Source organism: Fusarium verticillioides, chromosome 6, assembly GCF_000149555.1.
Source record: "Fusarium verticillioides 7600 chromosome 6, whole genome shotgun sequence".
In the NCBI taxonomy this organism is placed as follows: Eukaryota; Fungi; Ascomycota; class Sordariomycetes; order Hypocreales; family Nectriaceae; genus Fusarium; species Fusarium verticillioides.
Genome location: NC_031680.1, coordinates 1,155,747 through 1,178,057, shown reverse-complemented (window position 1 = coordinate 1,178,057; position 22,311 = coordinate 1,155,747). Strand labels below are relative to the sequence as shown.

Below are 22,311 nucleotides of genomic sequence, written 5' to 3'. Positions count from 1 at the left end.
GTTTGTTGGGCAAAACAGAACAAAACGCGAGATTTGAACGCGGTTTGGTTTTCAGATGTTGCTTATATATCATATAAAGTAGGGGTATGATGGAAATAACAGATTCTCTGTGTCATTACGAGCATCTTATGACATGTGATGTTCATAAGTTCTGGAGTAGCTCGTGGAAGATAAAAAGCCGCCTTGGAGAACGTCCCGTAACTTAGAGATCCACTGCCCAATGGCCCACTACGGTAAATGCAGCGGGCATCGGGCCAAGTCTCGGGCTAATTCCTTCGGAGCTTCGGGCATCTCACATTCAGGCTGAGGTCTAAGACAAGAGAACAACTGCAGATCAATTGTGACCAGCATTTAAAGGAACCAACACTAAACCATTGAATCAAACTTACACATTTACTCGTAATTGCCCCTCACTACCAGAAATCATGACAATTTCCAACGGTATCAACGGTCACACTAATGGCCATATGAACGGCCACACAAAGGGCAATGAGGCTACAAAAAATGGTACCTTATTTGCAAAGCCTCACAAAGCGTCCATATCATCTGTCGTTTCAGAGCTTTTTGAGGATAACATCACAGCAAAGATCCTCCACGCTGCAGAGTCAGGCCTTGTCAACAACGTAAGCGCTCTTCATACCAATGTGAATACCTCACTGACACTAATAGAACCCTCCATTGGCATACCCTGAATATGTCCCCCAGACTGGGTCAGATGCTGGAAAATACATCCTTCGTGAGAAGCTCTTCTGGACGTGTGGCTTCTTCCCAGGTTCCATATACTCGCTGATCGAGCGTCTCATCAAGTATCCCCAAGCTTCAGCTGGAGATGCCCATAAGCAACAACTGCTCAAGCAACTGCTCGACGTCGGACGAGCTTGGTCTGATCCGCTCCATGAGTATTCCCAGAGAACAGATACCCACGATATGTCATTCATGATCCAGCCATCTATGAGAGTCCGTTGGGAGACTCTGCACGAGACGACAGCCCTTGAGTCTATCATCACTGCCGCACGCTCACTCTACACAAGATACAACGTCAACGTTGGCGCTATCCGATCGTGGGATGTCCTATCACAAAACGGTGTCGATATTTCTAGTATGACAGATGACTTTCTGGTGATTATCGACTCGATGTGCAATCTCGACCTGCTGTACTACGCAGCTGCACAGACTGGCCAGACTGAAATGGCCGAAGCAGCAACAGCCCACGCCAAGGCTTTGATCAAGGCCCTGCTACGAAAGGAGACCGACGACTCTGTTGGAAGAACCATGTACAGCACGTTCCATGTTGTCAACTTCGACCCCAAAGACGGATCCGTCAAGGAGAAGAGAACCGGTCAAGGCTACGCGGCCAACTCAACTTGGGCTCGTGGACAAGCTTGGGGTATCCTCGGATACTCGCAGACGTACAACTGGAATAAGGACCCCGACTTTCTGGATGCGGCTATTGGACTAGCTGAATATTTCATCTTTAGACTACTCAGGTCCCCAGATTGCGTCGAATTCCCCGTCCCTGGAGAGAACCGCACTAAGGGTCGATACGTTCCTCTTTGGGACTTTGACGCCCCGGTTGATACTTCTGCACCATTGAGAGACTCGTCAGCAGGCATAATTGCTGCAAATGGTATGCTTGTTCTCTCGCAAGCTCTAGCTGGAAGTGGATCACCCGACTTGAGTGAGAGATATCGATCAATGGCGATTCGAATCGTCAAGGATACGCTCGACTTCTCCCTTGCACAGGAAAAGTCGAAAGTCACATTAGGATCAGATGGAAAATTTGAGGTTCAAGACTTGAAGCCCGAAGCTCACTTTGAGGCTATTCTGAAGAACGCCACTGCGAATCACAACGCCAAAGACTACAAGAGGTATTGGGATCATGGACTGGTTTATGCGGATTACTACTTGATTGAGTTTGGGAACAGGTTGTTGAAGATGGGATTGGTATAGATAACATCTCCTGGAATTTCATATGCAGAATTAGTCAAGAGATGCATCTACTTCCTATAATATACTTGTGATATACCTTGGTTATCCTAACGTCCAGTTATTCATAGAGAAAGGCCCCCCTTGATCGTCAATCGTTTGAGCTGTAAACATCATGTCATCGAAGCTGATGACTCGATCCAACTGCATGAAGTCCTGATCCATGAGAACGGTGGAGATAGCTGATAACTCATCTGGTGAATTGTGCTCCACCCCGGGATTGGTAGGTGATATTTGGGGAAGGAAGCTGAGATGACCGCCTGGAGGACCAGGATTGAGAATAGATCTTTGGGTCCCACTATCAAATGAGTTCTGCAAAGCGCTGGATGCTCCAGCCCGAGCTCGGCTGCTGTGCTGATTGTCGGGTTGCCCTTGGCTGAGGTGATTAGATGTTTGCGTTGCAAAGCTATCGGTCGAGTATCCAACGACATCTGGAGAATAATCCGGATCTTCCGTGCATTTCTTATGAAGGGAGCGTAGTTGAGCGCTGTACTTCCCGGGTAAGGAGAGACCAGATTTCAATCGAGACAAAGGGCCTGCCCATCTCTTAGAGAAGTCATCGAGGCTTTCAACCAGAACCCAGAACTCGGGGGCTAGATCAGTCTTGTAGAATCTCCAGTGTACTACGGAATCATCAGTCGAAGATCATGAGCATTAGTGAAGAAGAAATCTTACCAAGCAATGCGCGAGCACTGACGAACACACAGAAAGCGAACTGGCTATTAACCGGGCTATTTTCTGGTGTGTACTTGAGATACTTGCGTGTAATTGTTGCCGTTTCTGCCGCAGCGATCTGGCATGTCTCTGCGCTATGGGCACTAGGCATCCGTACGATGCTGGTCCACTGAGGTGATGGATACGCGATCTGCTGATGCAGTAAGATCATAGAGGTATTGTGAGTGATATGAGCTAACGTCAGGTTTGGATCCATGTTGATAATGGTTGGTCTTCGCGAGATGTTGGAGTCTTTCCACTTTTGAGGGAGGAACATCTTCCAGCTGCAATACCTGTTAATGAGTGCTTTCAAGGTGAAAAGTTGAGACATACTGGACGAGGCGTAGGTCCAGCTCCTTAAATCTGGTAAGCCAATTCCCGACTTCTTGACGATCCCTGAAGTTGATTCTCTGTTGGAGAAAGTAAGTGGTAACTCGACTCAAGGACTCTGTCGCCTCGATGCAGTAAGCGAACGCCCCGACAGTTGTCATGTCCACTGTGTCGTTGCCCTTGGGTGCTGTCGTGTTTGTTGATGGTGTCTCGGGTGGTGCTTCGGCGACTTGGTCAGGACTTGGGTAGTGTGCTGGAAGGAAGACAATGGAATTCCCCATCTTTGCGGCCGAGCGATCCCAGATACCGAAGTAGGGAGTCAACACTGTTTCTTCTTTATGCCATAGGCCTCCATCTGCTGGTAATCGTCTGCGAACATCATCGGATGTCAAGCTGGTGTTCCATCTGAGATTGTAAGTATGAACCGACTAGTTACATCCTGGCTTGTTCAACCTTACCCAGTCATCACAGAGCAAAGCCTAAGCGGTCAGCTGGTGTCTGTAACCATCAGACGGTGTAAGCTTACCTGTCGAGATTGAAGATGCTCCAGAAAACTCTCCTCCGCTCCTCCTCTTGAGTCCAGTTCTGCGACGGTGACAAAGAGGTTAGGGGCTTTAGTAGGGGTCCCTGCTGTCGGTCGTCCGTTTCAACACTGAGCTGGAGATACTCGACTGTCCTTGTGAGTGAGCCTATGATAGGCCAAGCTCTGGACATGTCTCCATTACCCATCTGTGAATACCCCAATTAGACGTGCTTCCCAATAGATACAGCGTGCTTACATCTGTGAAGGCTATGATGCTGAGGGCTTGTAAATTCTCGACCGACATGCCGTCCATAGCTGATAAAAGCACTATGCTTCTGGATCTCGAGGTCCATGTCTCCAGCTCTTTCTCAGATACCTTTCCATTCTCAGTATCGACAAAGCGGACGGCAGCGACTACTATTGCATGCAGTAGCACAGTGAGACAGGGCAGTTGCTCTTGACTGTAGAAGCGGCTCCTGAAACGGGTTTCGTGTAGAATGGGTATCCATGGCTGAACCAAAATGAAGTATGCGTTGATGACTTCTTCTAGGAGTTCGGGAGGGGGCAATTGGGTTGAAGTGCTTCCCAACTCATTGAGCTGACTGGCTAGCTCTATGTTCGGGTTGCCGCAGCTGTCCACCCTTCGTCTCTTTCGCGGTTGATGTTGGACATCGTTCGGGGATGATAGAGCTACAGATCCCGGTGTCGCGTGTTGTGCTTGGGCTATTGAAGAGTGAGCGGGCGGCAATGACAACGAGCCCGCCGTGTTGTGAACCAAGCCTCGAAGTTCCTGAATGAGACTCGAGAAGGCCCCAATAATTTGTGAAGACTCAGATGAAGTAGCTTGATTGGGGGGCTGCGCGTTGTCGAATACTGTGTTCTCCAGAGCCTCTGATCTTGGTCAGTTATGAGTGGAATTATCACCGTTTTACGTACCGACTCGACGGTTCAAGCCTTCTATGACCCCAGTTTTGATCCCCGGTTTGCTCTTTTTGGTGTCGTATACACAAGGCGAGTCTACAATAGTCAGTCACTGTATCTCATCCCTGAATGCCTCGACGTACCCAATCTTTGACAATGATTACACATTGGCTTGTCTCTGGAGCAGCGGAGCTTTCGCCGCCGACATCCCTGACACGAAGGGACTTCGGTATCCCCAGCGGCAGACCCATTGCCAGCTCCACCTAAAGGCACGCTCTGATGGTCCATTTTGCTTGTGATTGTGTGATTATAGAGTTCGCCCGCTGCCCGAGGGATCGCATAGTTTATGTAATAACGAGAGAGTTCAGAGAAGAGGAGGCGTTCGTATGTCGATCCTTGGCCAAAAACAAGCTCTGGAACTATTACCCCATGGGGATAGTGTTGCAAGCGAGCCAATGGAGGGGGATCACCATCAGCTGATGATAGCTTCGGATACGAATAGGCCGACGCCCGAGGCTGGAGCTGTTCAATTGTCGAGAGCTCGTTTCTATCGTGTCGTGAGCCAAAAAGTGTTGTGATGTCGATGATGTTTAAGTTGAAGATTCCGTAAATTTGCTTCTCCTCGTTGAGCTGTTTAATCTCTCACTTTGTGTAACTTGAAGTTCTCGTTCTCCAATCTCACTCCGAGTTACACTAAAAAATGCCGCCACTACCAGGATTCTCCGACAACCCCTTCCAAACCCGAGATGACTTTATTGAAGCCATAATTGCGTTGATCAATCCTCTAAAACAATATTTCTCACCTGGGAAATCTCGCGTTCGTATTCCAATTGCGACAGGTGCGCATTTCGATGAGTCGGCGGCACAATTAGAAGGCTTTGCAAGGCCGCTATGGGCGATCGCGCCATTGCTTTTCGGGTATGACTCTATCACCAACAAGGACCTAGCAGCTCGGGTAGATGAGCTCGTTCAGCCATGGGTCGACGGCTTCATCGCAGGAACCGACCCCCATCATCCAGAGTATTGGGGGGCCATGAACGATATGGACCAAAGAATGGTGGAGGCAGAGATGCTAGCGTTTGCTCTCATAGCAGCACCAAAGCGTTTCTATGAACCATTGAACGAAGACCAAAAGAAGAACTTGAAGAACTGGTTGAAATCAATTCGCGGCAAGAAAATGCCCCCGACAAATTGGCGCTGGTTTCGCGTCTTCTGCAACCTTGCTTTAGTGAAGACTTGCGGCCTCCCTTTCTCGGAAGTCAAGCAAGAGATGGATTCAGATCTTGAGCTATTGGATAGCTTCTACATCGGAGATGGATGGTCAGCGGATGGTCCCTGGCAAACAGTTGAGCAAGCGAGACAGGAACAGGAGCTCGCTGAGAAGACCGGACGTCGAGATGCCGTGGGAACAGGACGGCAAGCAGACTACTATTCTGGTAGTTTCGCCATTCAGTTCTCGCAGGTCCTTTACTCAAAGTTCGCCGCTGATCTAGATCAGTCGCGTTGTGAGATATATCAACAACGAGCCAGGGATTTTGGAACCCATTTCTGGAGATACTTCGACTCTCAGGGTACCTCATGCCACGAACATAAACAATGTTCACGTTAAGCTAACAACAGACAGGATCTTCGATTCCATTCGGTAGATCCCTCACGTACCGGTTTGCCTGCGGAGGCTTCTTCGGCGTGCTGGCGTTTGCCAAGGTGCCTAACATGCCTAAACCTCTTGATTCACCAGCAGCAATCAAGGGGTTCCTGACCCGACATCTGAGGTGGTGGGCACAACATTCCGGGGACATCTTCTCGGCCGATGGCACCCTTACGATTGGATGGTTGTACCCGTAAGTTGAGCCGTAGTACTAAGCAGAAGTGCCACTAACATCAGCAGAAATATGTACATGGCCGAAGACTACAACTCTCCCCAGTCCGTATACTGGTGCCTCAAAACACTTATAGCGGTTGGCCTGAGTGCCGACGACGAATTCTGGAACTCTGAGCCACTTCCGTATCCGCACTTGGAAGCCCCTACACAAGTCGTCCGCGCTCCTCAGCAAATACTGTGCAACCAACTGCAAGGTAATCATCACTTCATGTTAACTCCTGGACAATTCGTTGCCTGGCCGATGAAAGCCAATCAAGCCAAGTACTGCAAGTTTGCGTATTCTTCGGCCTTTGGGTTCTCCGTTCCAACAGGCCCCCTAATCCAACAAATTTCACCAGACAACCAACTGGCGCTGAGCCGAGATGGCGGAGAGACTTGGGCCGTCAAGTGGAAGTGCGATGAAGTTAAGTTTGGGACTCTGATGACAAAGACGGATAACCAGAGTGTGTCGAATGCTTCCATTGCGAGCGTAAGATGGTATCCTTGGGGCGATCGAGCCGTGGCTGTCGATACGATCTTGATCCCGCCGACCGAGCAATGGCCTGATTGGCATATTCGAATGCACCGCATACGATGCCAGAAGCCTATTGAGTCGCTTCACGTTGTTGAAGGAGGTTTCGCTATAAATGGCCGTAAGCATGCTGATGGGATGAACTTGCCAACGCTCCCAGTCCCCGACAGAGTCGTCCCTGGCAGTTTCGAGGGAAACTTCTCTGATGAGAGATCTACAATCATATCGTCTAAAGCTGGCTCCAGTGGAATTCTGACCGAAGCTCTTTTCGACAGAAAAATAGTTGATGTGGAGAGCTACGCACTGAAGCCGGACTCCAACACGAACATCGTGTGCCAGCGAACATTGATCCCCGTTTCATCCGTAGGCATCACAAGAAGACTAGAGCCTAGTCAGGAACTTTGGTTGAAGACCTCGATCTTTGCTGTTTCGTCCGATGTTGGCGAGGGACGACAGGGCGATGTGGCGAGCCTCAAGGAGAGGTGGTCTCGACCCCCAACGATCGAGGTAGAGGGCTTTGAACAGATCTTGCACAATATGTAATACGGCATAACAAATTATATGACGTTTTTCAAGTCAGAAAGAAGCACATGTTCATGTCGATGTTGTTCTTCACAGTGGAATGACGACAGCAAGCATGCAGGGCGGTATCACGTTGTGGCAATTTATGCTTCTTAGCTCTCTGATTTGCTATCTTTCCGGCCTTTCCGCCACCAACCGATACATCATCTTATGAAAGTATCAACCATAGGCAGTAATACCTAGTTACAAACTCTCAATACTCAGTAGTCGAGCTCGTGATCCACGGACTCGCCCAAGTTGGGCATGTAGTGTCTGACGAGCCAGCAATTCTTGATGTCGATGTCTTCGTGGCTGGAGAACTTCATGTACATCTTGAAACCATTCTCGTGGAACTCCATGACCTTCTTTCGAGCAGCGTGGATGGCAAGCTTCTAGTTGTAAGCCATGATTCGCTGGTTCTGCTTTCGGTCGAAATTCTCAATGACGGCATTGAATGCCTCTTTGTGGTTGTTGTTGTACTTGTCGTACAGTTGAACGTCCTCCCGCTTCAAAGAGTTGCCATTACAATCCATCCAAGAGACATGCCACTCCAGGGTTTCCTGGTTGACCTTGAAAGCCAAATAGCCTTGGTCCCACATGCAGCGTCCGGAGGCATCAAGGGATCCACCCTTGTTGACGACGGGGTCGAGGTCACGGATGAGCAGGCCAACGTCTTTAGCATAGTCGTCGAAGACTTGCTCAGGAAGGACAGGTTGGGGTCCGATCTCCTTTCCAGTCTCCCAGTTGAAGAACACGGCGGTCAAGAAGTAGTGAAGATCCCAGTACTTGGTGAGGTGACCCCGTCTTGGTATCAGGGTGGCTGAGCTGGAAAGACAGAAGGTACTTGTACAGGCAGTGGACTTCAGACCAACCAAGAGCAGTCGGCTGAGACATGGCCGCGAACTGATCGCGGGCATCAGCGTATGCACCAGAGACACGGATGTGGTGGATTAGCATCATGTTCTCGGCAACGGGAAGCTCCTTTGGATAGGTGCGTTCAGCAATCTTGAGGACTGTGCAATAGTAAGCTTTGTTAGAATGAGCACACCACCGACTATAGACTTACCCTCTTGCTGGTACTCGCCCTTGGCGACGGGATGATGGGCCTCTTTCTTTTCCTCAAGGTCAGCGGAGGAAGTATGAACACTGCTGCTTGAGCTGGGGTTGGAATTAAAGTCCTTCATGGTGTTGTCGTTGTTCATAGTGATGGTGATGTGGACGAGAGGATGGTGAAAGAAAGAAGATGGGGAGGGCCAGAAACGCATTTGAAATAGGTGGGACGACGAGCCCCGTAACTTTCTTATTCGTGGTGGGCTCCATTACAAGGCTATTTCTCGCCCACAGGGCAAAGCCCAGGGGAGTATCATTTCTGCTGGTTGTTGATTCAGAGGCATACTAACCACATCTGGAGAGTTTATGGCGTTCCAGGCCACCTACTGGTGATCATCAGGCTGTAATGGGGGGCACTCATCACTGAGAAACTCAGTGAATTTCAGGAGTGCCTGGTCACTGTCCCTAGGTAAGCCTTGGGCTCCCAGCTAAGTAGTAAGGCAAGCAACGTGCCCCTTATCCTGACAATACTATTTACAATACGGGTGAATTATATAGCCTGTTGTACTTTGGATGTTTCAACTATGTTATGAGTTTGTCTATAAACGCTTATCAGGCCTCGTCGTCAGAATATGCGTAGAATATCCTATTTCTTCTCTCCAGTGCTCGGTCTCCAGCGTTGCCTTTGTCACTGTGAGTGAGATAATCCACTTTATTCCAAACGTCCCTTAGCCTTTGGTCATAAGCATCTTCACGAAGTTTTGAGCGATCCCATATATCCCTGTATATCCCAGTGTCCTCAGGAGACTCTTCCGGGTCAATGCGGTAATCGTTCTTCTCGCTAGGCAGAATCGGCAGAGGATTCTGGCCTGGCTCATCGGCAGTGAGAAACTTGAGTAGCTGAAGCTTTTGCTCGGATGTCAAACGACAGATTCTATAAGTTATGTCGTCTCTGTCAGGGTGGATGTATATAGCATCCTGGTCCACGCTAGAGCCTGGTACTGGCTGGCGACGGTCGAATAAAACGACGCCACCGAGAATTCGGGATTCAGCCCAATACCCAGCCATGTCCGCTACCCCGTTGGGATACCTATCGTGACTTAAATACCAAGGGTGGAAGAACATTGTAGGTTCAGGCCCATTTGGGCAATGTGACCACCAGATCTTGTCTGACTTTGGTGGTGCCCATTCAATGACACCATCGTTCTTGTGCAAACCCTCCTCAAGACTGAAGAGGGTTACAGCAATCTGATGGACTGCTATCGCAATTATCTCGATGAGACGTGTATTGGAGGATCGTGATCCTGCAGAAGCAGCTTGATATGCGAACAGAAGCTAACACGGCATTTAGTTATTGATATAGACGAAAGACTATATGAGAATCAACACTGACTTTGGAGTCGAATTTTAGTACAAAGGGGTCAAATTTATCGCGGAACTCGCGTGCCTTGTCTAAAATCCCCGCGCAAAGCTCGTCGTGGCAATGATTGATAGGATGATCTTGGTGAGGCATTCCTCCTCTTGATTCAAACGCGACCTCGCCCAGGGGTAGTCCATCGATAATTTGAGCATATGTTTTTTCTGCTATTTCAGTATCAAGAATTCGTACAACTGCTCTCGTAACAATATCTCGATAGTTTTCATCAAGAACGTCTATCGCGAGTTGTCTGAATTCGGGATCGGTCTGGTTGCTCGTGGAGTAACTTTGAGCTGTGAATTCTTCAAATTGCTGAGACGACATCTGGATTGCCAAAAGGCCCTTTCGTTATGGGTAAATTGAATAAGAAGGTTAAGTTTGGTGATGTGAGAGCAACAGTTTTCGATGGGGGTTTGAGGCGCTTACGATAGACACTTAATTTAGAAGCTTGCGTGACTTAAGCGCCCAGCGTTACCTCTACTAAAAAGCGGGGATGATGCATCACCTACCTTGAATATCCATGGCCTCGTAAGGCTCTCTACCAACTTACACCATATATAGTAACAAATTGATGTTGACTCTACATTTTTATCGCTTCGCGCCCGTTAACTGAAACATGAATAAAACCAACACGCAAACTTAGAAGGTGCTGGGAAGCATAGCCCAAGGGCTTGACTAACGCCAGGCAGCTGGATATATGGCCAGGACAAAAGCCAACACAACCATAAGAGCCACTGGGAGGGCACATTGATTTCAAGGATGGTCAGAATGGCTCGGCGGCATCTTCTTCAAACCCTTCTCTTGGTGAGATATCTCTACATAGCTTTCTAATACAAAAGGAGACGATGGCCATGCTAACTTACCAACCTGGACGACCCGTTTTCCATTGTCTTTTATCGTGAATATTGTTCAAACAGTTTCCTTTTTTGCCTTGTTACTTTTGAAGTCATTTCTTAGCCCTCCCTTCAGCCCAGGTCACCATGGCTACAGTGGGAAACTTATAGATGTAGTACGGCGCTACGGGCCAGTATGAGCCTTTGCCATCGACTTCAACCAGATTCAAAGCGGCAGAGGCAATCATCAAACTCGCCCTTGCCATTCTAGAAAGTCCGGAGGGAAGGTAAAGCGTGGTCAAAATTGCGAAACAGCTCATCTTAAAAAGAAACCCAAAATCGAAGAAAAACCCCTTATCCATATATACCGAGAACCTCTGGAGGATATGGGCTACTGGGTTGGCAAGTTTCTTGGAAGTATCAAGGATGATTTCCCACCTGTTTACATTTCGGAAAATGTAGCTGGCGAGGCAGAGGCAGAGCGCCTACCATGGGGTCGTGAACTGCGCAACTATAATGCAGCAATTGCAGGTCGGGTATTTCTGAGTAAAGTTATCATCGACAACATGGTATATGCTCGGGAAAAACATGAGATTGCAGGGAATACGTACAACTTGTTCAAATTCCAGATGGGAGTTTCTGTCGCACACGAAATCATCCACCTTCTGACGGGTTTCCTTACTGAAGAATCTCGTCCTGACACACCACTGGGCGTCACGATGGACCCCTTTGGATCCCGGGATACTGGTGAAGCCGGTCGATACTGGGAGGGGATTCTTCTCGGTGGTACCGTCGAGTGCTAGACCTACAAGAGTGATATTATGTGAGTGCGACAATCAGGGACTCCTTATCTGTTTGAGACAGGACACCCAAATTCAAATGGGTGGAGAATTTCTTCAACTTTTATTGAAAGCTTCATCAATGGGGGTGAGTAGCCCAAAACCCAGGAGTGGCAACCTGGTTTGTTTGAGGTCAACTAACAGTTTGACCTTCGTTCATTTAGTGTTTTCTTTTCCGATCAGAGTCTCAAACCCTGCGGATACCTTGACTCGTTCCAGGCTCAAGCGCGCTCAATCACTAGAAACGTCCAACCTTCGCTCAAGAAGAAGGCAACGCAATGCACCTCCAACCGCTTCTCCAGCCCCCGGCCATTCGAGTGCTAGCATAGCCTATCGAAGACTTCCCGTCAACTGTGAACAATATTCGGTACAGACGGCTCCTGTCCAGTATTATCCCACTCAGACTTCGAACCGTGTGCCGCCTTATCCTCCCTATTCCCAAAGTAGCTCGAACCGAAACTATCCTCCTCACGCTCAGCCTTATTATCCGCCTTCTAGCGGATCTAGCGGATCATACGATCCTTACAACAGACAATAAATGACATCGTCACACAGGTAAAATATTTCACGAAAAGTGAGTGGCGGGCTGGCATCGTCCTAAATTTGGACAGGAAGCATGTAGCGAGTTCACCTGGATGATGCCTGTGGAAGGTATGCATAGGTTATGGACATATGTTGTTATTGTTGATGGGCTCACGCTGTTTCGTTGTTTCCTTTGTTGCAAACTGTTTTTGGCTGGAATACCTCGATTCTGTTTTTTTGTTGTTATTCGGTAGAAAATAGACTGCATCCAATTGACTTTTATTTGGAATTTGATGGTGAAAAAGGGTTCTGTTTCAGCAGTGGGTACGTCGTTTGACTCAGTAGACGCCATTCATAAAATCAACCACAATGGCTTTCTCGACAACACTGCCGACCTTAGCTATGAAGGCCTGGTGAGCTGGGTCAGTCTTGACGTAGTAGTCACGGTCTTCTGCTGACTCGAAGGTTGCAACGAATCCATGGGTTATCCCATTCTACTATCTGTCAACGTCAAATGCACACAATGATGGTCTGGGAGAGTTACCTGCATTCCCTCTGGCGAATTATCCTTTCCGCCTAGTAGTGATATAATGTACGGCTTTTTTCTTGTAGGATGGATACACAGATCTTTCAGTTGAAGGAAATCATCGCATGTCTAAGCACAGTCGGTTTGTCAGTCAAGTGGCCAAACAACGTTTGCTTGTGCCATGTACCTTTGTTATATCCTTTTGGTCGACATTGTCTTTGAACTGAAAGAGTACAGTGTGAGTGATCGACATGTTTGCGGTGCCAGCTTTGATATGCTGAAGGAATGTTTGGTATGGTGCGGAGTATTCTGAGAATTATAGATCAAGACGTCACAGATAGGACAACAGTGGGAACCTTAGACGCCATGTTTCCGAAGCTTATTGGTCAAATACACCCTTTACACTTCGCATCACGTGGGGCATTTATGTCAGACCATCTTTGGTACCATATGTCTTTTACTTTTCAATTATGGTTGAAATACTGCTCACGGGCGTACCATACATAAGCTTGAGGCAGAGGACGTCTGTAGGTTGCATGCGCTCGGCAAAATTGGGAATTTCGCCTGCGACCAGTTCCGCGAGCGCATGAAGTTCGAACTCGATCGCAAAGTCGTAAATAGCGACAGCGCGGGTCAAGAAGTTGGTTGACTTACAAATGCAACGACACTGGCCGGTGTGCAGGTTGTAGAACTTGCCATAACGCAGGAATACGGTGACGATGTCGATGATGCATGAGCAACGACCGGTTTCAAGACGTCGGGTCCTGGAACGACTGGTTCTGGTGAAGTGCTCCGCAAAGGTTTGGTGCTTCAGGACATGTGGAGCGGGTATTTCGATCGCCTCTTTCTTGCTGTCGAAGATCTTGTAACGACGAGAGCTTGGAACCAGTCAGCAACCAATCATAACATGGTTTAGCCACCAGGTAGGAGCCTTGATATGTACTTACGGAACGTTGATCAGGTCCGCCATGCTGCGGGTATAGCCTCCCGGCCCCGGAGCGATGTGCGAATAAGCTATGGGACTTGCGTGCTCAAACCCCTGTCGAGTTGAACTAGGCTTGGTAATGGTTCCGCTTTGCCTGGCAGATGTACTATAACTTTTATAAGGACGATTAATATCAGATTGAATGTTGCTCAGAAGGCCTGAAGAATTTCAATTTGGCTGCGTGACGCGTTTCGTTGTTTTGAGAGAATCGAGCTTGAGGAGGAAGATGGGAAATAGAAAAAGTGGATTCACTCTCAGATTCTATCAACATCAAGTCGAGCTCGCAGCAGTTCGTGGTCGCCCATTCTATTAGTGGGACTTGTCCAGAAGGGGGAAAAGAACCCTAACTTACCTTTCTGCGTCTGAGAATTACTGATATCAAAGCACCAGCTCTCGGTTAGCATTGTCCTCAACTTTGCCCGTCTCTTCGCCGACCCCCACGAATACAACGCAGAGGAGGTGGTGCTGCCATCTTGAACGCCACTATCCTACCAGTACTAGACATTATGCAGCTAGACATCGGATATATGGAACGGGAAATAGGTCTAGACCATCCACGGCGGAACCATTTGTTGCTGGCGTTGAATATGATCAAGATGAGTGAGACTCTGCAAAAGTATCTTACTAATTCCATCTCGAAAGCTTCATGTCTTTTTCATCTATCCAATCTCTTGCTTATGGGCTAGCAATGCAAATATTGTTTTTGTCGTCCAAGTTATAGATCTCGCAGCCCCTATCGATATCCCACCCTGACCAGTTGACACTCAAACACAGCCGACAAGCAAATCCGCAAAGAGCTTAAATATCAGAGATGAGAGTACTATTAGCATATCCCACTTCGGGCCCGAGTTTCTTTTGCGCCATGGGCAGAGATAAGAGACCCAGACCGTTATTACCGTCTAAAGCCAAAGGTGTCATCAACCCCAGAATCACGCAACACCCGCCATATAGCACGTCCCGACCTCGGCCAACCATTCCTACCAGAAAACAAGACCAGGATAATCGTTACAACAGTCTATCGATTAAATCGGCCCATAGCTTTATTCACTTCGGCCAAGTTGGGTAGCAGCGATAACGCCCGTGGACCCCGTCTCAATTGACGCGATCGCTAGCAACAATGACTACATACCCACCATGCAAGACGCGACGTATAAAAGAGAAGTGCAGATCTCGCCAAGTTTAAGGTCTACACACATTAGCTTTCTTGTGTCTGTCTTGATCCCGAGCCACGCTGCGCCAAGCAAGCGCCATCAGAAATGGCTGAAGTCAAACAGACGACTGCTGTTGCGGTCAATGATCGTCGCTACGATCGCGATACTGATAACTCAGCGACTGAGTACGAAGAGAGCGAAAAGAGCGGCAAGTCCTGGAAGAGCTATGTCTGGGATACTTGGGAGTTGCCCAAGGAGCAGCGATGGCTTCTTTTCAAGGTTGACGCTTTTGTCTTGACCTTTGCTTCCATTGGGTACTTCCTCAAGAATATCGATCAAACAAACGTCAACAATGCGTTTCTGAGTGGAATGAAGGAAGAGCTCAACATGTATGGCAATGAACTCGTTACTAGTAAGTCACCTGTTCCAGAGTTACGCCGAGCTCAACTGACACTCGATAGGCACATCCATTTGGACCGTGGGTTATGTCGTCGGCCAGATCCCTTCGAATTTGCTTCTTACTCGAGTGTCGCCGCGCTGGGTTATCCCGTCCCTTGAAGTCGGTTGGGGCATTGCGACTATCTGCACTTCAGCTGTCCACTCATACAAGGCTTTGTACGCTCTGAGATTCCTCGTTGGTCTGTTCGAGTAAGCACATCCAATTTCCACCGTCTACGTGACTCTTTTGGCTTATATGGCTTCAGGTCCGGCTTCTACCCTGGTATTCATTATATGCTCGGCTCTTGGTACACCCCTCGCGAAATCGGAAAGCGCGCCATGATCTTTTGGCTGGCCGGTAGCATTGGTAACATGTTCAGTGGCTTCCTTCAAGCAGCTGCTTACACGAACTTGAATGGAGTCCATGGCCATGCAGGCTGTAAGTTCTCACCTCTCCTCGTCTTCTAATACCTGGTGCTGATCAAACCATAGGGCGCTGGCTCTTCATCATCGACGGCATAATCACTCTTCCCCTCGCAGTTGCGGGCTACTTCTTCTTCCCTAACCTTCCTCAAGATGGAGTGAAGACTTGGTGGACTACGCAAAGGGAGCACGAGATCTCGGTTGAACGAATGAACGCCATCGGCCGAGCTGGAAAGGAGAAGTGGACAAAGGCCAAGCTCAAGTCCATTCTCCTAAGTTGGCACACATACTTCCTCCGTAGGATACCAGCTGCTCCAAGCGTCGTTTCCTTTACTAACCTGTAGAATAGCTATGATCTACGTCCTCTGGAACAACGCTTACCCTCAGCCCGCTATGGGATACTGGCTCAAGAGCTTCAACGCTGATCCTCCCCCCGTGCCTGGCACCTCGTATTCCGTTGCTCAGATCAACAACTTGCCTCTACCGTCGACCGCAATCTTCATTGTCATGGCTCTATTCTGGGGGTGGCTTTCCGATGGACCTCTAAAGGGTCTGCGATGGCCTTTCATCTATGCCGGTGCCATTATCGCTGTAAGTTGACTATGATCTCGGTATACAAGACAGACAACGACTAACCCTTAACAGATGGCTTTCAATATCGCTCTTCTCAAGATGCCCCTTTACGGAAACAACAGAGACCGGACTCTTGTTTACTGGTTTGCCAATATTGGTGTAAGTCTTGAATACTAGACCTTGCAGAGATCGATAGAAGTGCTCACAGCTCCCCTAGAACGGCGCCGGTCCCCTCATTCTCAGCTGGATCAACGAGATCTGTTCCGCCGATACCGAAAAGCGAGCCTTGTTAGTAGCTGCGGCTAACGATTTCGCTTATGTGGTCCAAGCCGTGGCTCCCAACTTTGTCTGGAAGACTACCGATTTCCCCAGGGCTGCAAAGGGTTATACATGGTCCACCGTGCTCAACGCTCTACTGAGTAAGTCGCAGGAGATCCTGATCCATCGACTAGTTTACAGAATGCTAACTGACTCCCCAGTCGTCTGGACTGCCGTTGTTCAACTACTTCTGGCCTGGGATAGGAAGCGGCAGGCCAAGGCTCGGGAAGTGATATCAGAAGACTCCGAGGCCAATTCTCAGCAAGAATCACAGGATGATAGGGAGACTTCGGCTTACCCGGCGGAAAAGAAGACAGATCTTAGCTAGGGTTTTCACTCCAGAAGATTGGATAAGAAAACAGCTCGTAGCCCATTTTTGTCAACTGTAAACCGTCAGGATAGCCATTACAGACTTCCCGAATCGGTGGATCATTCGAAAACAATCCTACAATCTGCCCAGCGGGTCTAAGTCTTCACAGATTTATTACTTGGAAATTAAAGGCTACTGGTGAATTCTCAAACGTTAAAGCCGCAGATGCGGGCTTTCATTCTGCTATCCGAAGTACAAAAAGCTGGGCTTAGCCCCTTCGACAACCAACCACTCCCTGGAGCAAATGCAGCATCCTAACTCGTAACCTCTCAAGGACTTTTTCCTTTCAAACTTGCTTCCTTCGATTAAAACCGTGGCACCTCCTGGCACCATCCTCTTGAAAAAGATTCACGAACTATCTCCTTAGCGCTTTGGGAAGCACAAATAACTTCTTTTGATTTTTGATTTGCTCCGAGGACGCGACCTCTGCTTTGGCGGCGTTTCCAAAGTTCAAAGAGGTCCGTACCTCTCTTTGTACCGTTGAAGCTCGCGCTTCATCTCGCTCACGTCCGCAGAAATGACGTTCTCCAGATGTTCGACCAGTGATAGCCTTTGAAAGCTGGCGATGTGGTCGGCCATCCTGGCCTCCTCGCTCATTGTAGCTCGCTAGTCGGAGTAGTCGGTCGAAACAGTCTGGTTGCTCTGAAGTGTCGAGCTGACTTCTTGAAGCATCTCCACGAGTTTGAAGATTGAGAGTCGATTAGCCATACTGGAGAATTCTCCAATGGTGAGTCTAGAGAGTTCGAACATTCCGTAGTTCACAGCGAGGCAGTGGACCGACAGACACTGTTGCATCCTGTTGTAGTAGTCCAGTGGTCTGTTCAAGTCCTCTGGCTTTCGGCTCTCCCATTTTCCTTTGCGTAAATATCTCATGAAGCCAGCCGTTTGGGTGCTGTTGAGCCAGTTGAGCTTCACGAAATCTCCGTCCCTGTAGTAGGAGAGTCTGAACTTGGGATATTTCTCCAACAGATGGGTTGAAACCCAGTACATTGAGTTATCACCAAAGATGATCTTGGTGGTGCTGAAGAGATAGGGACTAATTTCCAGTCAGTAAAGATGCTACGGAATGATGCAAGCATGTAGCTCTTGCTACGAAAGACTTACGACTCGGACTCGCTCAGGTTGCTGCCGGGCGGCAAGGTATCTTGGCCTTCCATGATCAAGGATTCTTTTGATTTTATTTTCAGCCTCTTAGTCTCGTTCAAGACTTGAGTAGATCGTTCGTTGTCTGGCGAATTCAAAGCCAGTGCAAGGTCGTATCAAATTTTGCAGATGCGTTCACTGTTGAGATGTGGAATCGTTTGAAGAAAGAGGAAATTCCGGGGAGAGCAATGATACAGGGACGAAATGTAAATGTGGGTCCTCAACAACAGTAAACAGTCATTCTTGGTTTAGTAGATAAGTAAACCAAGGATGGGCTAGTATTCTAGGGGCTACTAAACTATTGATGAGACCAATATCACAGAAAGATGTTGCTGATGGTGCAAGGCTTGATAAACAGATATATGCTTAGATTGCAGAATCATATGACTAATTCTTAGTTTGAACTCATTTCTTCCCTGACTACCGAGTAGAACATTCCTTTATATTTTGTTGTGACTTGCACACTTCCTTAAGCCAGCCACCAAGACGCGCATCATACCGATTCCCCGTCACAGCTCCGATATAGTATATTTAGCTGTTGACATATCGACTCGACATCTTCATTCATATGATAAGTTCTATAATCAAGAACTATAGTAGTTGACGACGAGGCAAACCTTGTTTGGCAGCTGATACAAGCTGCAAGATACCTTAGTGGAGGTAGCAGACATGCTCGTCAGTGTGGCCAATAGAAACCGTTGCTTGTCAGCTCGAATCGACATACGCCCTCTAACGCTCAGGCCATAAACTAAGCGCGTCTTATTCCCCACCACTCACCTCTTTTCACTCACTATCCATCTCACCATTGGCTTCATGTCATATTAATTCTTCTTCCAACCCCAAATACCTCGGTCTCGGCAATGGAAACTCAGCCCGGCACTTCCGAGGTCAATCAATCCAACAGAAAGCGTGTCATCACAGCTTGTCTGACATGCCGCCATCGAAAAGTAAAGTGTGATCATGCACATCCAGTTTGCTCACCGTGTAAGAAAGGAAACCGTGTTTGCACTTATACCAGTCCACAACCAATTTCACAGTCTTCTCGACTTGCAAGTGGGAATAGAGTGTCAAGAAGCAACCGACAAATTGGTCAAGACGATATCAAGAACCGCCTCGAACGGCTGGAGCAACTTCTTGAACGTGCCCTCAACGGCCGCCCTGCCGTCCCACAACATCCGGCTGATACAGCTTTCAACCCGGAGCCTCCGCTTTCAAATCATCAGGGACCGTGTTCTTCACAGAATCCTCAGTCGGAAACCTTATCAACCGATGGTTACGATGGTGCTTTGCTCCTCGAAGGCCAAGGGGGTCAATCACGCTGGGTATCATCTCTTCACTACTCTCTCCTGGCTGATGAGGTAAGTTCACTTCCTCGCTGAAGCTTCTCCTTCTTACAGATGACCCCAGATCCGTGATGTCAAGATGCTCCTTGGAGGCCAGTCTGATGATACACCGAGAGAAAGCTTGCCGACAGTACCGTCAGAATCCCCCTTTCCATTTTCAGGACTTTCCACGAATGACCTCAGAACTTGGGCGCCGCCTTCAGCAGACACATGCTTGATTCTACTGGATACATTCTACTCTAACGTTGACCCAATGACTAGAATAGTTCATAAGCCTACCCTCAAACGACGACTGATCCAGTATATCGATTACACGTACGGCATGAACGCTCCAAGCTCTGACCGCGAAGAGTGTTTGGCCGCTCACTCTGGTGAGGATACTCACCCTTTCGAACCATTGGCGTTGGCTGTCTTCTATTCAGCTATCAATAGTCTTTCGGCTGAAGATGCATTGTTGCAATTTTCCATAGAAAAAGAGACACTCCTTTCCCAATTTCAACATGGCGTGCAAGTCGGTCTGGGGAGAGAGAACTTCTTGACTACGTCAAGCATTGAAGTACTTCAAGCATTTGTACTCCTTCTAGTGAGTGTACACATCTCCCATCTCAGAGCTTCTGCCTGGCTAACTTGTCCTTAGACCTGTCAGTCGCGAGAAGACGACATGGCAAAAACCTGGACCCTTTTAGGTCTTGCTCACAAGATGGCGCTTTCACAAGGTCTGCATAGAGAACCCTCGCTATTCACGTCAACAGGCATGGATGTCGTCCAAGTTGAAATTCGCCGCAGGCTATGGCATCAGATATGCCACCTCGACTATCGCTCTGCAGAAAGCAGGGGTCAAGAGCCGACGATATCAGACGAGGACTTTACCACCTTTCTTCCACGAAACATATCGGATGAAGCCCTCGTTGATGGAAGCTTAGACGAGCCGTCTGCTAGGCCTGGGTTTACCGACATGACGGTTCACTTGATCCGTCTGTATGGACATCATTGCTTTAGACGAATTGTTCGAGGCACTTATAAGCTTGAAAGAACGACGAAATCACAAGAAGTCAAGAATGATGACAACATTAGCCCAGTTGCCAAGCTTCGGTCCTTATTTGAGGAAGTCAGGGGCATGGTAGATGAGATGGTCAATCACTTCCAAACACACTATCTACAATACTGCGGTCCACATGTTCCAGAGCAACGAATGGCAATTGGTCTTGCAACGGTGGTCGAATGGCGGTGCTGGTCTATATTCTGGCTGCGAACACCAAAGCAATACCGGGAGTTGGTGATTACCCCTGAAGTTCGACAAATGTATGTAACCAATACTACAACGTTTCTTCGACAGGAACAGAGGCTGACATATACTTTAAGAATACTAGAGAAATCGGTGAACCTAATCGAGAGCTTGAATACTATGCCCGGTGATAAGGACGCCCAGCGGTTTGGATGGCATATTGGCAGTCATGCATGTTTCCAACCTATCATGCATATTGTCTCAGAGCTTGACATGCCCAACTTCGATGCTCCCAACCGACAATCACTACGATCACGAGCCTTGGACGCACTGAAAAAGACTATGCTCTCGAGGGGACGAGAAGCAACACCAATGTGGAATGCCATGAATCGTATCATCTCAAACTGCCTCGCCAAATCTACGTCGACGACCTTCCCAGTAACGCCATTCCCGGCTGTACGGACTGACTTGCCCATCAACGCAACGACGCAGGGACTAGGTTCTTCTGCCACTGAACCAAGCCCAGCGCTGCTGCCAGACATGCCAACTTTCGGAGACTTTACATCATCAGCCTCGTTGCCTGACCCTACAGCATTGGGGAGCATAGAAATTCTGGGACCTGACATTATGTTTGACTGGGTACGTGAATGCATACCACTGAAAGAAGTACTGCCACTGACAAAGTCGACCAGGGATTTTGGAACATTGATTCAGCAGCTCCTAGTCCGTTTTGAATACCAACGCTCTTCTGCCTGCCTGAAACAAATATTGGCAACACTGAGAATAGATTCTGTGTAGTTTACTTGTGATTGTAAACTTGTTCATGGAACTTCGTGGCTAGGGAACTTCGGCATATACTAAAGGAGAACTTCTATGCGAATATGTCAGTAATCCAACGAGAATCCTAGGGGTAATTTATGAGAAACTTAAATACCATGCTGTCTAAGACACCGCTAGAGGTCCTAGATAGCCTCACGGTATACAGAGGGCGAGTCCTTATGCTGAGTATTTCTCGGTATTTCGTACGAAGAAAGAACGCTATAGATTTCTGTGTGTCTGTAAGCAGGTTTTCAGTTAAGCTCGAGGATAAAAAAATGTATTTTGTTTCTGTCAGCCTCCTGATGTTCAAAGGACTTCTGAACGCTCCACTGGTCTCGGCCTTGCACTGGCTCATCTGGTACTCACCTCTGAATCCAGCAGCTGTCACCTAGGCATACCTATAGATAACACAGAACTAGTGAATTCGAAATTGCTGACGCCATTATCTAGGGAGCATATCTGGATGCATGGCGGTCCTAAGTTAGTTTTCTTGGATTCAAGGGTTGGTGAATACGTGACAGACCGCAGGTAGAAGAGAATCAGGTATGGCAGAGCAACCATTGCCTTGTTTTGTCATTCCTTTGTTTCATATCATCCAACGGTATCTGTAAATTGCCTGACATTGACTTGTCTTTGAGAGTGTTTGGTGGCTTGCATTTGGGGCACTGACTGGAAGGAGACTGTTTGGTCGCAAACAGGGCTATTCTCAGCCAGATCACTACAACATTGACTTAAGTCAGCAAGGCTACAGGCCATAAGGGAGACTCACCACTGACTACTTTAGGGGGAGGTCCAGTAGGTAGGTAGTCACATCCCTTAGTGGAGCTGCAGTCGTCCGGCCCACCACAGAGCTCAGTCTCACAGTAAGAAGAGGGCCAAGGAGCAAGACTGTGCGTTTGTGTTACACC

The 22,311-nt window shown here is 48.2% G+C and overlaps 11 protein-coding genes across 11 annotated transcripts; 5 read left to right on the top strand and 6 right to left on the bottom strand.

Annotated features, from left to right (window-relative positions):
• Positions 1-425: 425 nt before the first annotated feature.
• FVEG_02411 (hypothetical protein) lies at positions 426-1,950 on the top strand (the record flags this gene model as incomplete). Its single annotated transcript, XM_018889667.1, has 2 exons — positions 426-623; positions 670-1,950. The coding sequence occupies 2 exons, from the start codon at positions 426-428 to the stop codon at positions 1,948-1,950; spliced, it is 1,479 nt and encodes a 492-aa protein (XP_018745867.1).
• FVEG_02412 (hypothetical protein) lies at positions 1,872-4,762 on the bottom strand (the record flags this gene model as incomplete). The annotated part of the gene is made up of 8 exons (XM_018889668.1): positions 1,872-2,609; positions 2,662-2,984; positions 3,034-3,435; positions 3,489-3,509; positions 3,557-3,759; positions 3,810-4,444; positions 4,490-4,570; positions 4,618-4,762. 8 exons carry the CDS (start codon positions 4,760-4,762, stop codon positions 2,032-2,034), a joined length of 2,388 nt encoding a protein of 795 aa, XP_018745868.1. The 3' UTR covers positions 1,872-2,031.
• Positions 4,763-5,070: 308 nt separating this feature from the next.
• FVEG_02413 (hypothetical protein) lies at positions 5,071-7,522 on the top strand. The gene is made up of 3 exons (XM_018889669.1): positions 5,071-6,045; positions 6,099-6,315; positions 6,363-7,522. Exons 1-3 carry the CDS (start codon positions 5,175-5,177, stop codon positions 7,408-7,410), a joined length of 2,136 nt encoding a protein of 711 aa, XP_018745869.1. The 5' UTR covers positions 5,071-5,174; the 3' UTR covers positions 7,411-7,522.
• A 127-nt stretch (positions 7,523-7,649) lies between these two features.
• Positions 7,650-8,630, bottom strand: FVEG_02414 (hypothetical protein; the record flags this gene model as incomplete). The annotated part of the gene is made up of 4 exons (XM_018889670.1): positions 7,650-7,817; positions 7,875-8,248; positions 8,301-8,441; positions 8,495-8,630. 4 exons carry the CDS (start codon positions 8,628-8,630, stop codon positions 7,650-7,652), a joined length of 819 nt encoding a protein of 272 aa, XP_018745870.1.
• A 437-nt stretch (positions 8,631-9,067) lies between these two features.
• Positions 9,068-10,219, bottom strand: FVEG_02415 (hypothetical protein; the record flags this gene model as incomplete). The annotated part of the gene is made up of 2 exons (XM_018889671.1): positions 9,068-9,813; positions 9,872-10,219. The coding sequence occupies 2 exons, from the start codon at positions 10,217-10,219 to the stop codon at positions 9,091-9,093; spliced, it is 1,071 nt and encodes a 356-aa protein (XP_018745871.1). The 3' UTR covers positions 9,068-9,090.
• An 895-nt stretch (positions 10,220-11,114) lies between these two features.
• On the top strand, positions 11,115-11,531 carry FVEG_02416 (hypothetical protein; the record flags this gene model as incomplete). Its single annotated transcript, XM_018889672.1, has 1 exon — positions 11,115-11,531. The coding sequence occupies one exon, from the start codon at positions 11,115-11,117 to the stop codon at positions 11,529-11,531; it is 417 nt and encodes a 138-aa protein (XP_018745872.1).
• A 78-nt stretch (positions 11,532-11,609) lies between these two features.
• On the bottom strand, positions 11,610-12,956 carry FVEG_15058 (hypothetical protein). Its single transcript, XM_018904149.1, has 3 exons — positions 12,803-12,956; positions 12,634-12,744; positions 11,610-12,583 (listed from the first exon to the last, which is right to left on the bottom strand). The coding sequence occupies exons 1-3, from the start codon at positions 12,866-12,868 to the stop codon at positions 12,428-12,430; spliced, it is 333 nt and encodes a 110-aa protein (XP_018745873.1). The 5' UTR covers positions 12,869-12,956; the 3' UTR covers positions 11,610-12,427.
• Positions 12,957-13,072: 116 nt separating this feature from the next.
• FVEG_02417 (hypothetical protein) lies at positions 13,073-13,585 on the bottom strand (the record flags this gene model as incomplete). The annotated part of the gene is made up of 2 exons (XM_018889673.1): positions 13,073-13,493; positions 13,563-13,585. 2 exons carry the CDS (start codon positions 13,583-13,585, stop codon positions 13,073-13,075), a joined length of 444 nt encoding a protein of 147 aa, XP_018745874.1.
• A 1,271-nt stretch (positions 13,586-14,856) lies between these two features.
• FVEG_02418 (hypothetical protein) lies at positions 14,857-16,831 on the top strand (the record flags this gene model as incomplete). Its single annotated transcript, XM_018889674.1, has 8 exons — positions 14,857-15,163; positions 15,213-15,399; positions 15,456-15,628; positions 15,682-15,909; positions 15,962-16,203; positions 16,258-16,344; positions 16,403-16,604; positions 16,665-16,831. 8 exons carry the CDS (start codon positions 14,857-14,859, stop codon positions 16,829-16,831), a joined length of 1,593 nt encoding a protein of 530 aa, XP_018745875.1.
• A 648-nt stretch (positions 16,832-17,479) lies between these two features.
• On the bottom strand, positions 17,480-18,030 carry FVEG_02419 (hypothetical protein; the record flags this gene model as incomplete). Its single annotated transcript, XM_018889675.1, has 2 exons — positions 17,480-17,909; positions 17,978-18,030. 2 exons carry the CDS (start codon positions 18,028-18,030, stop codon positions 17,480-17,482), a joined length of 483 nt encoding a protein of 160 aa, XP_018745876.1.
• Positions 18,031-18,820: 790 nt separating this feature from the next.
• On the top strand, positions 18,821-21,563 carry FVEG_02420 (hypothetical protein). The gene is made up of 5 exons (XM_018889676.1): positions 18,821-19,374; positions 19,424-19,942; positions 19,997-20,661; positions 20,722-21,223; positions 21,277-21,563. Exons 1-5 carry the CDS (start codon positions 18,877-18,879, stop codon positions 21,316-21,318), a joined length of 2,226 nt encoding a protein of 741 aa, XP_018745877.1. The 5' UTR covers positions 18,821-18,876; the 3' UTR covers positions 21,319-21,563.
• Positions 21,564-22,311: the final 748 nt, after the last annotated feature.